The sequence below is a fragment of the Eptatretus burgeri genome, chromosome 2 (genome assembly GCF_056783735.1).
Source record: "Eptatretus burgeri isolate ZD-2024b chromosome 2, Ebu_testis_v1, whole genome shotgun sequence".
Taxonomy (NCBI): Eukaryota; Metazoa; Chordata; class Myxini; order Myxiniformes; family Myxinidae; genus Eptatretus; species Eptatretus burgeri.
In genome coordinates this window covers 64,008,468-64,025,395 of record NC_140962.1, presented here as the reverse complement: position 1 = coordinate 64,025,395, position 16,928 = coordinate 64,008,468, and the positions used below count along the sequence as shown (strand labels likewise).

Genomic DNA, 16,928 nt, shown 5'->3' with positions numbered 1-16,928 from the left:
GCGTCCATAATTGAATTTTTTTCATGGAATCACAAAATTTGATTTGGTTTTAAATATCCAACTGTTCGGCCAATGCTAACATTCCATTTTTCACAGACTGTGGTTCAGGAGATTAAATATTATGATGATGTTTTACAGAAAAATAGATATTTGATCTCCATCGTATTTTGAGATACTGCCATATTTATCTGAGTTGTTGCTAAGCAACAAACTCCCTTGCTGAAAGGATCAAAATCAGGGGCATCTTTTTAACCCGCGACCGGACAGGTGTAAGCCCATTTGGGGGCTTATCTTTTGGATGCCGTCTGTCCATCTGGATACTCCACTGGAAAACAACTGAATGGATTTCTTAAATATTGCGCACATGAATGCAATAACATCTGGGCATGAGACACGTCAAATGAATTTGGGATAGGAGCTAAAAGTCTTGAGACCAGTGTGACCACTCCTTGGCTTTTTTCACAAGATCTTGGTTATTCGTTGTTCACCTTGGCGTCTTGGTTTTCTAGAGGTTTTCTTGCGTATAGGTTTTCTATTATCATCGCTTTTCCGAAACCTTGTGAATTCTTGGCTTTTTTCATTGGCTCACCTTGTCATTTATGAAAATGAGGAGTGCTCACACTGCTTGAGACACCCAATTTTATTTAGGATTTTGGCAATTAGAAAAAATAAAAATAAAAATTACACAAAAGAATACTTCAGGATTGTATCTGCTTTTGGGAAACATTATTTATTTATATACACTTTACCATCTCCACCACCAAGAGTAAAGCTACAACTTTGAATTATTTATTTGTTTTTGCCATTTTATTTTTGCCACTTTGCCATTTTACGTACAGGGTGGCCTGCAAGTCGCTTTACTCCTCCCCAGTAAAGCAAATTCGTTCTTAAACTTCTTTAATGTACAGGTTTTATTGTGCAGGACGTACATTCATGAATCGGTCATTGTATCTGTATGATGGAGCGCATGATTACAGATACACAATGACTGTTCATGCTTATATATGGCAACCTGTCAAGTTTGTCTACCTGTTTGGCTGAAAATAAAAAAGTGAAATCTTTGATGAACAATCAGATTTCATGAAGCACTTGCCCAAAAAACAAAAGTATTCAACTGAAGAATGATACTTGAACACTTCGTACCACTGTCTGTGGAGTAATATTGTTCGATCATCCATTCTTAGCATGGAAGGTCGATGGTTCGAACCCCGGCCGAGTCGCTCCAAATATTTAAGAGATGGAACATATTGCTTCATAAATATTCAGCATTTAATATGGATTAGGCAAAGCCGAGAAGCGAACGTAAAATTCTTCTTACATTCGCTTCTGACTTTACCTATAACTTGTTCACAACTCTGTATACTTGCCAACTTTACTGTGGTACATGTAAGCGCCGCACAGCTGATGATTTTGACACAATTTCCAGTTACTTCGGCCTGGATTCGGGATCAGTGATCACATAATGTAAATCACGATTAAAAATTATATTGTGATGATTCGGGAGATATCTTTATTAAAATCAGTGGAGGAAATATACACCATGTCTGATATTTGGGTCTTTCATGTCTCCGACGATGCCTTTATCTCCTGGCATGCATCATTCCCCATGACAAAAACCGGAAGCAAAAGGGTCATAGTGGACGACACGGATTCCAAATTGCTAGTATATTATGTTGTTGTTGTTTCCTATTCTCTCATGTGCACGCGTTGAGTACGAAGCTCACTACGTTCGCTATAAAGGATTAGTGCGTGGCCGTACGTGCAACGCCCCCCCCCCCACAAAAAAAACTAAAAAAAAACTTTCAATCCGCGAGCCAGAAACAACAACCACACAGGCCGTTCCTTCGCTCTCGCATGCCCGTACGTGTGTGGCCGTATATGCAAACCCCCCAAAAAACTTTCAAACAAACACACAGTCCGTTCCTTCGCTCTCGAAATCGAGGAATGGATTGGGGCGTTGTGTTTATCTATAAATGCGCATAAAAAAACGAGAAATTATTAGAATACAGTAAGTCATCACTATCCGGAAGTGGTGCGTGCCCGCACGGAATGTTCACTTGCATTGAAGTAACAACTGCTGTGATATGTCCACACACAGAGTTAATTAAAATCCAAATTAAAATCAAGTTTACCTCCCTGTCTTTGCTTGCCATGAAATTCGCTGCCATTGACCATTGCCACTCCTATGCCATGGAAACTGTTTAACAACGAATTTGACCTTTCCGTGACCTTGACCTTTGACCTGATCACTCCCAAAATCTAATCAAATGTTCCTTGGATAATAACCCATCATCCCACCAAATTTCAAGCGATTTGGTTTAATACTTTCTGAGTTATGCGAACAACACACACACACACACACACACACACACACACACACACACACACACACACACACACACACACACACACACACACACACACACACACACACACACACACACACACACACACACACACACACACACACACACACACACACACACACACACACACACACACACACACACACACACACACACACACACACACACACACACACACACACACACACACACATCCTGGAATAATAGATAGATATAGAGCATGTACAACCAACCATAAGTTGTTAATAATAGGCCTAATTGTCCACAAGTCATTGAGGAAGAATGCATTGAGTGGTTTATTATTGCTTTCTTTGCAGGGGTGGGATTTTGGTCCTATGCGATCATTTTGTTCGAGAATCGCAGCGATCCCACTTAAGGTGTATGCGTCAATTTCTGTTAGCTCGGATGCTTTTTCTCTCACGCACTTTAACACCGTCAATTTATATCACGAAAATATTTCAAACAAAAGTGAATATTCCGAGCAAATAGTAAATTCCGGAAATGCAAAAATGCAGACGGAAGATTGAAGTTTACGTGGCAGAGCGGAGCGACAATAAAATAATCCACATAATTTATAAGAAGAAGAAGAATACGAGTAAGTACGGAAGTGACGTATCTCGATTTCTTTTTCTCTCTGATGACGTCACGCCTTGCCCATACAGTACCAAGTTTGGCTGCTTGACTGTGTGGGAATTCATTGGTGCACGATAACGTGATATTCTGACAATATGCACTGTAAGAGGAATTAGCAGGGCCTTTGGAGGGGGGGGGGCGATTTGAATCAAATGCGTTCAGTGTATTCGCGCTTCCCATCACGGATTCTCCAAACCGTTCAGGCAATGCCGTCAGGACGAGGCGCATTCGAACTGCACCGTGAGAAAGTCGGTCGGCTCCGAGCGACCTAGCCCTATCATCGTCCATTCAGTGTTGTCTCGAGTTGGTGGACTCGAACCGAGGTCGGTCATGGCGAGTTCCAAGGTTTGCCAGAACTGCGGCTGCAGCGACATCGACGTGGACCATGCTCGGGGGGACGCAGTGTGCACGGGTTGTGGCTCGGTGCTGGAAGATAACATCATCGTGTCCGAGGTCCAGTTCCAAGAGAGCGGAGGAAGCTCGACGGCCATCGGACAATTCGTCTCGTCCGATGGTACGAAGGAAGCATTGTGACGGTGTCATGGTAACCTGTTAGCTGAGCTTTGTTCTGTGTTGCCATGGAAACCTCTTCATTACTAAGCTACAGAGTTAATAGAACACGATATCCCCACACAGTGAGTGTTCATTAACCAAAACTGCACATTGTATTCTAGATGTGGCCCTCACTAAATTCCTGTACAATGTTAACGCCTCCTCTTCTTATTTTTAAGTGATCCCCCTCCAAATACAGCCGGAAACCAGATTTGCTTTCTCCATAGCTGCCTGGCACTGTGCTGCCTGCTTCCCTCCTGTATCTTTTACCAACCCCAGATCCTTCTCCTGTGTAACATGCTCCAAATTGACCCCTTGCATCCTGTTGGTTCACGAGTCAGTAAGTGACCACTATATTCGTTGTCGGTGTGTCTGTCTCTGTCTCTGTCTGTCTGTTTGTCTGTCTGTCTCTCTGTTCCGAGCATATTTCCGTGGGTTTTGATCCGATCCTGATAAAATTTGGGTGGGAGGTTTATATCATGATCTCATTATGTTTTCCTGAGAATGGGCGTGGTGTGCCCATTATCTGCGGAGCCACACCCAAAAAACGTGTTTTTAGGGGGTAGCCGATTTCAAGTTCCATCTTCTCCGAGGGGGTTTGTCGAATCTGGCATGGGTTTCGGTATTTGGTTAGCCCAATGGCACCTGCATAGCACCCCACGGAGCTCGATTTTTCATTTTCGTCCCAAGGTCAAGGTCACAAGGTCACAAACTTAGAAAATGTCAAAAAAAAAAAAATCAATAAATTTGGCATCGAGCTCCTAGGGCTTTCAACTGTTTTGAATGAAAGTTGGTATGCTAGTAGTGCTCTTCGAGTACTACAACTTTAATCATTTACGTTTTTCCCGATTTCCGCCATAAAAATATTAAAAACGCCAACTACGTTTAGGATTTTGCAATTCGTGGTCGATTTGTAGTGCTCTTCGATTACTACAACTTTCATCGTTTAGGTTTTTCCGATTCCTGACAGTTTGCCCGTGGCGTCCCCTCGAAGTTCAAAAAATAAAAAAGGCGAACCGTGTACATTGCTTGTGAACCATCGCCGTCTCCAGACTTGTAATCTCTATTTTCATTGTTCTTTCCCATCCCCAACTCCTTACACTTGCTCAGGTTAAATTCCATCTGCTAATCTTTTGCCCAATCTATACAAGTATCAATACTTTCCTGAATCTGATCAACACCCCCTCTGTTATTCACCTTACCTCAAAGCTTTGTGTCATCCGTAAATTTGGAAAGCTCACTCTTTACCCCATTATCCCAATCGTTCATGTCAATAATGAACAGTAATGGTCCGAGTACTGATCCCTGAGGTACCCCGCAACTTACATCCTCCCAGCAAGACATCCTCCCACTCACAGCCACTCTTTGCTTCCTACCACTTAGCCAGTTTACAATCCAATTAGCCACCTGACCAGCCACTCCACAAGCCCTCACTTTGCCAAACAATCTACAATGTGGTACCTTATCAAATGCCTTCTTAAAGTCCAGATATACTATGTCCACTGCCTTTCCCTCATCCACCCAATCAGATACTACTTCATAGAACTCTAAAAGATTTGTAAAACAGGAACTACCTTTGGTAAACCCATGTTGACTACCTTTAATTCGTTCGTATTTATTTAAATGGTTCCTTATCTGGTCCTTAATTAATGTCTCCAACACCTTCCTCACAACTGAAGTCAAACTAACAGGTCTATATTTTCCCAATTCTCGTCTGGATCCTTTCTTAAATAATGGTGTTGCATTTGATACTCTCCAATCCTCCGGTACCTGTCCTGACTGCATTGAGCTCGTGAAAATATCCGTTAACATCTCACTTACCTGCTCAGCCACCTCCATCAATACTCTCGGGTGCATATTATCTGGCCCCGGAGCCTTATCTTCTCTGATTACCGAGCTGTTCCTTGACTTCCTCCACTCCAACCTGGAACTTCTGTAAAAGCCCTTCCTCACCTCCTTGATAGATACTCTCAGCCTTGGCAATTCTCCTGCCTGTTATTGTGTGAAAGTTGAAGCAAAATACCTGTTTAATAAGCCTGCCATCTCACTTTCATCACTAACCACTCTCCCGGTGCGATTTCTCAATGGGCTCACACTGGTCCAAACCTGTTCTTTTCCTCTAATTTTAAATAAAAAAATTATATTGAAGATCGTTTAAAAAAAAATCCTAAAATTTAGTGCTATTGAAGCATCTTGTACACCACCCTTATACACCACCTTATTTGACATATCCAACTCCTGCTAAATGGAAGGCTTTTAAAAGTGCAAAGATGCTGTTCAAGTATACAAATCATTTATAAAATAAAATAATGATTGTAAAAGTTGTGTAAATTAATTAATTCTGTGTTTTACTGCCGTTGACGCGGTGTCTTTTGCACCACCCTATCTAACATGTAACATTAGTTATTCGTGCCTGTTTGTGTTCTTTATGACCTTATAAAAAAAAAAGAAGTAATTTTCCTGTTGGGAATAATTTTCAATTTGTTTGATTACAAGATAGGCAGTGAGAGTAAAAACTTATCTCATTCTCTCTGCGCATGTGTGATAGGGACAAATTCAGAGATAAAGTACTATACTACGAAACTACGTGTTTGTTTTCCGATTCATGTTCAAACTACAACATTCAATCAAAATAAGTTGTTCCTCAAACATAAACTAATGTATCCAGATGGACGGACGGACCTGAATTGATTGCTTAACCCCGCTCCTTGCTTCACGTGTGTGGGGTAATTATGATGTATGGATATGAACCATAGAATCTGAAGGTTGTTTCTGTATGAAAGTTTATTCCTCAAGATGTCATCTTTTTAGATCCATGCCCATTAATTGATTGTCCCATAACTTTTGTGACGTTGCTTTCAGGTCCTGGAAGGGGTTTGTCTCTCGGTTCTGGAGTCTTTTCTGGTGTGGGCAAAGAATCTCGGGCACACACTCTTCAAAATGGTGCAGAATATTTTTTGTTTTGTTCTTGAAGACTAATCTGTAGTATTACATTACATTGGCATCTTATAAACTTGTAGGTTTAAATCGGTTCGTATTTTGCATTTGGTTTCTTAAGTTTCTGTAACCCAAGATTAGGAGAATTGCATAAGCTATTTGCTGATGTATGTGCAAATACGGCCGTTTTTGACTCCCGCTGCAATTTGTGGAAGGGCTGGTGAGGTGCGATGGTTGAGGTAAGGATAGTGGAAGAGGAAAGGCAGCGGATAGAAAATTGATAAAATGGAGAGTTAATTGGAGTAAATGTGCGTACTGCGTATGTACACGGTATCGTCCGCTCTTTATGACGTCTGTGGGCCTGTCGACTAAATCTACCGATGTGTATGACCATGTATGGGCTTGTAGGTTTCGACACCACTTATCAAACTTTCTTTTTCAGATTCCTGTACCGCTTGCTTAACAAAGTTTGTCCTGCTGCTGAGTAAAATGCTAAAAAATAATTTTGCATGTCATATTCACGGGAAGCGGCTCACGGAATCTACGTCTGCAGGTCGAAGACAAATCGTTCAGTTGGGCAGTCAGCTTCAGCTGAACCAGCACTGCTTGGACACGGCTTTCAACTTCTTCAAGATGGCCGTAAACAGCCGGCTGACTCGGGGTCGTAAGAGTTCTCACGTGATTGCAGCTTGCCTGTACCTGGTCTGTCGGACAGAGGGAACCCCACGTATCTTTTATACGCATCAAAGTCCTGATTAAGTGTCTGTCTAGTTCGCACGATGCCGCTGCAGTGATGGAGGTTGCACATTCAACTGAGTACCTCAGTCGTTCAGAGCAATAAGAGTACAACGCTAGCCTGTGTTTGAACTCCAGCTGTTGAAAATGTATACAAAGTTAATTTACACAGTTTTTATTTTTACAAAGAATGACTGACCTGAATACAAAGATGGGTACATAAAAATGTGTTTGTTTTTCATTCAATACTGATGATAATTAACTTGCATTAAGTGACATTTCAAAGGCAAGGTGAAACTTTATAAGGTATTTAACTCTTATTAAACATTACTACCTTTCACGGCCCCAATTATTTCCATTTTCTTGTGGGGTTCGCTGAAGTAAGTTTTTGACCCAAGTCTTTCACAAACCGTCTGGCCAGGCTTCATGTTTGACTGAAGGTGGAAGCGATTTGGAATTTGATATGTTTACCAGTGATAACTCACCTCCTCTTTGTGAAACGCACCATGTGATCATTACTCATGGCTCTACCCTGTAACATTGCAAACATTTTGATGTACGGAGAATTTGATTGTTTCTGTGGGTCCCAGGACCTGCTCCATGGAAAAAAAACGAACAAAAAAAACCGAAATCTTGTGTTACACATTTCTACTCCAGGACGTTATGATTTACAGCTGCCATTTTCCAAAATGTTGAATATCTCATTTGTGCACACTTCATATCTCAGGAACTATTGCATCAAGAAAGTAAATTTTGGTGTTAAAATACAAGTGTCTGCTGTCATGAAGCTCAAATTGTAGCCTGATCTATTTTTTATTGGAACAGTTATTAAACTTTTTTCAATTTGGCAAATAAATAATATACAAGGTTTTAAACTTTATTGCAGCACTTTTAACCCCAAAAAACTTTCGTGTGTGTGTGTGTGTGTGTGCGTGTGCGTGTGCGTGTGCGTGTGCGTGTGCGTGTGCGTGTGCGCGCGCGCGCAATCGCTCCATGATGATGGCAGCTTTTTCTTTTGGGATTATTTTGCTGTATGTAATAAATAGATGGCTGCAAGCAGCACAAATTGTCCTAAAATTCCAACTCTGACCAGTGGCTTTTATTGAAGCTATTGTTGTTTAAAATATGAAGGTTACACTTGATTTAATCTGAATTGCAGGGATAAAAATAGTGACTTGGGGACTGAGCATGTAACAACTTGCCAGTTGACTTCCTTGATATAGATTGGATTCCTTTATCCACCAAGTGTTGTTTCAGACACATACTTTTATTTACTGTAGACTTTATGTTCTCCTCCCCTTCGACAAGGTCATATACTGGGGACATTAAGATGAGCTCCGTCTGACCGATCAAATGCCCATGAACTTTTGTGTTCATGATATTTAAAAACCATTGAGCATTTCGCTTTCATATTGCATATATCTATTCCTCATGACATAATTTCAACCTGATTAGATAACGGCGGTGATTGGCGAAATTCTGTTGCCATGGCAAGCATCTCGGTAACTTGGCTCGTGTACGCGATGTTTCAAAAACCATTCAAAATTTAGCTTTCATATTGCACACATCGATTCCCCATGCCACCCAAAAGGCAGGTTGACTGAGAGTGTCAGCTCCTTGTTTATACCTAGGTCAAGGCTCAGAGGACAGCATAAGGTGTCGAGTTCTTCCTATGAGCATACTGACATTGAGCTGGGCAGTAAGACATACTGACAACAGGGCAGATTGAGATGCACAAATGGGAAAGGCATAAAAAGACAAACAACATTAATAAGAAATTATGATCACTTTGCATCATTATGGTTCTTCTTCGTTTATACTGGCTTTGGCAGCCCCAAGCGGCATGCCTCCTCTGCGTGATAATATGAGAATTAAGCGGTCTACACCGAGGGGAATTTTCAATTTAAGGGCCAGATTCTCTGGAGCACAATTGATAAGAGAGAATTATAATTTGCCAATCAGTGTCATAAGTAAATATTTTTTTAACCTTAAGTTTAATTTTTAGCTTGTTGTCAAACAAAAGAATCAGTGAAAAATGTTATTGCTTAAACTATAACTAAAATGAGCAACGTCCGTCCATATGTTATGCTTTATTCCAAAGGGTTCCTGCTGTCCGAGAATAATCAGTATGGTACCATTGGAAAGCGAATCATCGATTTACTTGCAACAAAAATTGCAGTGGTTCCAACAGTACCATTTTTATTATTATATGGCAGGAATCCTTTAGAATAAAGCATGACAGACAGGGAAGGAGCATACCTAATTAACCTCCGCCATCTTCGAAGATGGATGGAGGTTACTGTTTTCACCCCTTTCTGTTTGTTTGTTTGTGAACAGTATTACGGAAAAACTCATCGACGGATTTCGACGAAACTTGGTGGGGGGGGGGGGGTTAGGTATGGTCCAAGGATCATGCCATTAAATTTTGGTGCTAAATTGTTAGAGAAAAAAAATTGTTAGAGAAAATTTTTTGTTTTTGCATTTTTACATGTTTTAAGTGATTTCCAACCCCTCCCCCCCAAAAAAAAATTGTTACCCCTCCCCCAAAAAAATTGTTAGAATTTTTTTGTATTTCTACATGTTTTAAGTGATTTCCAACCCCCCCCCCACAAAAAATTGTTACCTCCCCCCAAAAATTATTCGAGAAAATTTTTTTTTTGCATTTCTATATATTTTAAGTGATTTCCACCCCCCACCCCAAAAAAAATTGTTTGAGAATTAAAATTTTTTTTTTTGCATTTTTACATGTTTTAAGTGATTTCCAACCCCCCCCAAAAAAATTGTTACTCCCCCCCAAAAAAAAGAAAATAATTTTTTTTTTGCATTTCTACATGTTTTAAGTGATTGCCAACCCCCCCTCCCCCAAAAAAAAATTGTTAGAGAAAAAAACATTTTTGCAATTTTTTTTCAACAAAATTTCGATTTTTTTTTTGCATTTTTACATGTTTTAAGTGATTTCCAACCCCCCCTCCCCCCAAAAAATGTTGGAGAAAAGAACTATAACTGTCAGCACTGTTGACATCATATTTAATGAATAAAGGGGCTGTCACACCTTGACGATTTAGCCAACCTATGCCGATTTATGAAAAATTTGCCTAATACGCTGGCACACGTCGAATACGTTATGCGTAGGTTTTGTATACATTAAGAGCACGCTGAAAAACAATGCCATAAGTCATAGTACGCTGGCTTTAATCGTTGAACTTTGTGGTTTTTCTCCACTTTTCGTATGCTTAAAATTTTATGACGTACTCGGCGTTTGGCTCACACGTTCCGCTACGCTGGCCATAAGGTTTAGGCACGTTATGCGATCGTTGACACACATTATTTATATGTTACTCAAATGTGGAAACACGTTGAGGTAACATTTGCATACCCGGAACTTATTCATAAACTCTAGGTAACGTTTTATAAGCACGCTACACGAACGTTGTTCACAGCTCGCAACGCGCTACTAGAAAGTTTCTCATCCATCGAAACACATCAAAGTAATGTTTAGGGAACCCGTGACTTATTTATAATCTACGAGTAACGTGCTGGGGAATTAGTTGTAGAGCATTTCCTACGAACAAATACGTATGTAGACATATTTGACGTCTTCATGACGACCGCAGAACTTACTGAACGCGTTTCTAACAAACAGCTGACGTAGAATGACGTATTCACAGCGATTTGGGGAATTGGTATATAAAAAGGGCCTTCGCAAGAGGAACCCGTCTTTTTTTTACACTTCGTGGTGAGTACATGTTGATGTCATTCCGAGAGGTGGAGGATACGGCAAGGCTGAGACGACAATACCTACCTGTCCTCGAACATCAACATGACCTCATCGAGTTGGCACTGCACCAGTTGCGTGCCAATAGAGCCGGGAGAAGAAGACGTGAACGGAGGAGAAGGAACTGGGTCAGACCATGGATCGGGAGGTGACGCCATTACGGCATATATGACCAGCTCATGGTGGAACTCCGGAACGAGGACCATGCATCCTCCATGAACTTCCTGCGAATGCCTCCAGCGATGTTCGACGAGCTGCAAGCCAGAGTGGGTCCAAGGATAACCAAGGATTATAATGAAATCATTTCAATAGTCCAGTGGAAGCGATTCAACTCGTTCAATGGAAACGATTTCAATTGCCGAGCACCAGCGTCCAAAAACAATAGGCGAGTGACAGCAAGTTAACTCGTTCAATGGAAACGATTTGAATTGCCTTGCACCAGCGTCAAAAAACAATAGGCGAGTGACAGCCGTTTATTAAAATAGTTTAGTGGCAGTCAATGGATAGCAAACGTCACGTAATCGTAAACGATGCGCTCCCACGTTATGCATGCGCTCGACTATCGTTGGGCATAGGCTGTGGACGCCTAAACACGATAAGCAATCGTTGGTATAACTAATCTATAAGTTATCGAAGCGTTCTGTGTTCATGACTAGTACATGATGTATTTGTCAAAGTCTTTTTTAATAATTTCAATAGTAAAACAAAGAAATATTTCATCTTCGGAATGAGGAAAAAAAATTAGCCCTTTCAGAACATCGAACAATGGTGCAAGGTATTCTCCTATTCGTTGACGCAACGAAGATCCATCATCCCCCACAGCCTCCACATCACGTGCACATACTACTACTGACATAGACATACAGCTACTACCAATGCTACGACCACCACTACTACTACTACTACTATTATTACTGTCACGCACACCTACTACTAGTAATAGGACTGCTACTATTGATACTACCGGCGTTCACATCCACTCATCATGGAGTCTGGAACAATGATGGGTTTTTATTGTGAAGCCCATTTGTATATACCAATTCCCCGAAACGCTGCCAATACGCCAGTACACGGTAGATGTAAGTTAGAAACACTTTCAGTAAGTTCTATGGTTGTCCGGAAGACGTCAATTTAATTCATCTACATACGACAATGTGCGTTTTACATACGTTACAAATAGGTTCATAGCATGTTACTCAAAGGTTATAAGAACGTTTTACTTAGGTTCAAAAATGCTACTCATAGGGAAAACGCACGTTACTCTTACGTTCATAGCATGCCAGTCATTGGTTCAAGGCCAGTTATACATAGTTTCAATGCACGTTACTCATAGTTTCCAAGCACGTTAAACATAGGCTAAGCTGACGCCACTCATTTGTTCAAAGCACGTTACTCATCGGTTAGAAATTTGGTTTCAAGTATGTTGGCCATTACCTTGACGTGCTTCGACTTATGAGTAACCTACAAGTAACGTGTGTTCGCCATGTTTAAACGATCGCGGAACGTGCTAGGAACAGATGCCAACGCATGCGAAACGTGTGAGCCTTACGTCGAGTACGTCTTAAAATTTTCAGCATGCTTGAAATTTCAAGACGTACCAAATGGACTAGGTAATATGCCAGCGTACTTCAATGATTTCCAGCATACTCTAAACGTATACACAACTTAACTGTAGCGTATCTGACGTGTGCCTAGCGTTGTAAACACATTTTTCATAGAATGGCATACGCTGGCAAAATCGTCAAGGTGTGACTGCAATGTTGACACTTCAAATTCTCAGGCAGTTTTGATTTCAATCGGCGTCCGGCAAGTTCTTAACTGGCTACGCCACGAGTTCGCCGGCGATACGTATAGCACGCAAAGGGTAAGTTAAACTCTTCTTTGTCATAGGTTTTGAACGCCGACCACAACGTAAACATTCGTTGGTAAAAGTTATGTATAACACAACGAAACATTCTGTGCCCGTTACTAATATGTGATGCAAACGATCAACACGTTATGAATATGCCAAAAACTTTAAAAAAAAAAAAACATCAAAATTTCAGCGTACGCCAGCGTTTTACATACATTTTTATACGTTGCCATTGCTGGCTAAAACGTCAAGGTGTGGCAGGGCCCTAAGATATAAGGTTCACTTGAGTGACCCAGCAGTATTGGCGGCAGAGGTTTTGCACTCTCTCGAGTGCTTCCCCTCCAGTTACATCTAGTATTACTTTTCGAAGCAAGAGAAAAAGATCTAAAAGTTCATGGAAAGAGTATACAAACGACAACGACCGTTTTTGCTCAATTACGCAAAGATTCCGTTTTTTTCTCAATTGGTGAAGTGACGTGTCTTCTTTTCTAGTTTTCAATATAATGAAGACAAAATAAATTTAAAATAATCACACTTTAATTTATAAAATACTGTACCATTTGATAACAAGAAATGCATATTGATGTCTATCTACATTCAACATATCCAGCGTACAGTTTGGTATATTTTCAGATAAGTGAATTTCTTCAATATCGTTGCATCACTCTAATATTCCAAGAATGGTGGACATTACTATACTCGGCAATATATATTGGGCTGGCAGGATGGCTTAGAGGTACACACACTCGCCTCAGCTGTCTAGCCTGGGTTTGAATCCCATCCCAGCTTTAAACTGTCATCCTGGTGTTTCACAGGCAGGTGTTTCCTCGATTGGACATTAAACTGGGTGACTCATCTGCTAGAATTTGTTGCTGGATGTTAAAGATCCCACGGTGTCCTTTGCAAACAGCATACGAGCAATCATCGACACCATGGTCAAAAAAAGTTACAAAATTATTGCCTTCACTTCACATTCATTCCCTCTTCACATTCAAGGGAACAAAGTGCAAAAGAGTCAACCCCCAAAGGGGTCACTGTGCCCCTCAGCTGGGAATGCAGATGAGTAGTAGTAGTAGTAGTAGTAGCTGTAGTAGTCGTGGTGGAGACATCTATTCAGTGGTTTTTCACACTTACAGAAAATAAGGCATGTCACTCCTAATGTCTTGCATTTGCATCTTGTTTTTGTTTTGCAAGTGTGATACCCGCACAGTCACCAATGTTCTCGTACGTGCCGTTTGACCGAGCTTGACATTGGAGGCAGTTCATCAAGTTTTAAGGTCGTAGGCTCTCCACATCCACCTGGTGTAGTACCACCACCTGTCCCTTCAGAGCCTTTAGCAGAAATTTGTTCTGGTACAAGCTTTTTGGGCAGGCTACTAGATTGGGTGTGGGATGGTTTGGGTTGTGATGTTTTGGGGTTCTCTCTGATTTAAAGATTGTCTTCCTGGTGCTGCACTGACTGCTGTGGGGTTCTGTGCAGTTGGTGTTCCCATATCCCTGAACCTGGGTGTAGTGTCCTGGAAGGCCACCTAATCATCGGGACATATCTCGTGATCTCCTTTTCTGCCATTTCGCATCTGGGCCCGCACAAAGCCCGGGATTCAGGGAGGCTTTAACATGGTCGCTAGTTTGCATTGTTGGTACCATTTGGAATGCTTATTTGTCTGCAAAGCTTCCTGAAGCCCTTCACAGTCACCTCCTCTTTATTTTCCAGTGGGCTCATAATCTGCAGCATCCCCATCCTGAGTAAATATTTTCCCTTCTTGTTTTGCTTTTCCAACCAGGGGTCCCTCTTGGTTTTTGGGCTCTCTAAAATCTGAAAGGAAATTTCCAGTTGTGCTTTGCGTTGCATGTTTGGTTTCATTTGTACTTATAGCATCGTCTCCATTTGCAATACAAGCCTTCAATTTTCCCGTATACATATGAGTTACAATATGCCTCGCATTGTTTGCGAAACACCAGGATGGCAGTTTATAGCTGAGTCAAGATGATTCAAATCCAGGCTGAACAGCTCAGGTGAGTTAGCATAATGCTCGGCTATCCTGCTAGACCATGCAACTCTTATTACATAACAGGCATCTATTTGATCTCTTTAAAACTGCAATGTTCGCTGATGAAACTCAGGCTTTATACAAACGTGTACAAGTTGACCTTTCTAACATAATTCAATGACCAATGCATATGCTGATCATAAAGACTTTAATTGACTCTTGGCTTTGCTGTATTGCTCATGTAGAATCCATACTATCAAGTAGTTAGAAAGTGATCATCATCAGTCATTCAAACTTTTCATTGGAATGTTTTCACATCAGATGCTGGGTGTTCTGCAAAGGAAGATTTTGCTGTATTTCTATTTATTTTCTTCAATGTTTTGATATGCGAAGTGTCCCAAGTTATCCATTGCATATATTTTATGTCCAGGATATTAAAATACTTGAATTGTGCTTTTTAAGTGAATTATAATGATGTCAGAAGATAATGGACAAATCAACACAGGAAATGGCATTTAAACTTCGGTTCTCAGCAGCATGAGACAAGTGCTCAGATGGAAACACGAGACGAACGACCACCAACTTCTTTCTTTAGCCTTTCTTTCAAAGATGACTTTAACTTTATATTTCAGACATGCTGCTCGATTTCAGCGATCTCTTGCAAGTGAGTTTTACAAATTTGTGAAAAAAGCTTTCTTGTTTTTTTATTCTGATGAAATTGATTTTGTTAATATGGCCTGCTGCTCTGTTTGAGCAATTTAGTATGGTACATGGTTCATGTAATGCCATTCACAAGATGAGATTTTTCCAAACTGGGAAACTTCGTTCAGAAAGAAGTCACAGATATTGTTAATTTAATTGGAAAGAGCCTTCCGTAATACAATGGATATATACAACTTTCTCTCAGCTTGTTTGATAATTGTTAATAATTAGATTTTTCACATTAGTAATACTGTATTGGTAAATAGCTATCAATTATTTTTTTTTTCTTTTTGTTATTTTCTTTGCAGGTAAATGTATACGTTCTTGGGAAAACTTTCCTCATACTTGCGAGGCAATTATGCATCAACGCACCAGCTATCGGTATGAATATATATCAAACAAAAATACAAAGTAGACCAGGCTGCTTTTGCATATCACCTGTTAATTGCTTGCCTTGCGATGTTGTGGTTGCTTGCTTTGCGAAGTTGCGGTTGCTTGTCTAGTGACAATGCCTTTCCTCGTCTTGCGACGTCGTTTGTCGTGTCACTTTGTGGTGGCTAGTCAAGCAACGTTGTGTTTGCTTGTCCAGCGACGTTATATTGTGACTAATTTGTTTAAAGAAAATGTTGTGAGTCAATACTTTGTCGAAGCACTTTTGACGGTGATTCCAGCTTCGAGTCTACTTGAGTATGTCTGTATCAGCTTTGCACATATGGATTTGGGGATTTTCTCCCATTCTTCTTTGCAGATTTGCTCAAGCTCTGTCAAGTTGGATGGGGAGCTTTGGAGAACAGCAATCTTCAAGTCTTTTCACAGATTCTCAAATGAGATTCAAGTCTAGGCTTTGGCTGGACCACCAAGGACTTTCACGTTCTTGTTGTGAAGCCATTCCAGTGTTGCAATCGCTGTATGCTTGGGGTCATTGGCCTGTTGGAACATAAATCTTCACCGCAGTTTGAGGTCTTTTGCACTCTGAAGTCTGTTCTCCTGAAGGATTTCCCTGTATTTAGCTCCATTTATTGTTCCCTCAATCCTTGCAAGTCTTCCAGTCCCTGCTGCTGAAAACATCCCCATAGCATGATGCTGCCACCACCATGCTTCATGGAAGGGAAGGTGTTAGATGAGTGATGAGCTGTGCTCGGTTTCCTTCAGACGTAGCGCTTTGCATTCAGATCAACGAGTTCAATTTTCGTCTCATCAGACCACAGATTCTTTTCCCTCATGCTGTCAAGAGTCTTTCATGTGTCTTTTTGCAAACTCCTGGCATGCTATCATATGCCTTTTTCTCAGGAGTGGCTTCTGTCTGGCCACTCTCCGATAAAGCCGAGATTTGTGAAGTGCTACAGAGATTGTTGTCCTTCCAGCAGGTTCTCCCATCTCAGCCA

At 40.9% G+C, this 16,928-nt stretch overlaps 1 protein-coding gene across 2 annotated transcripts in view; it reads left to right on the top strand.

Moving 5' to 3' along the window:
• The first annotated feature begins 2,988 nt into the window (after positions 1 to 2,988).
• BRF1 (BRF1 general transcription factor IIIB subunit) overlaps positions 2,989 to 16,928 on the top strand; it is a 91,872-nt gene continuing 77,932 nt past the window's right edge. For both annotated transcript variants that reach the window (XM_085869545.1, XM_085869544.1), the window contains exons 1-5: positions 2,989 to 3,513; positions 6,414 to 6,494; positions 7,042 to 7,215; positions 15,474 to 15,505; positions 15,852 to 15,924. In XM_085869545.1, the coding sequence (XP_085725671.1) occupies positions 3,330 to 3,513; positions 6,414 to 6,494; positions 7,042 to 7,215; positions 15,474 to 15,505; positions 15,852 to 15,924 (544 nt within the window). In that variant the 5' untranslated portion in view covers positions 2,989 to 3,329. The remainder of the gene's footprint in view (positions 3,514 to 6,413; positions 6,495 to 7,041; positions 7,216 to 15,473; positions 15,506 to 15,851; positions 15,925 to 16,928) is intronic.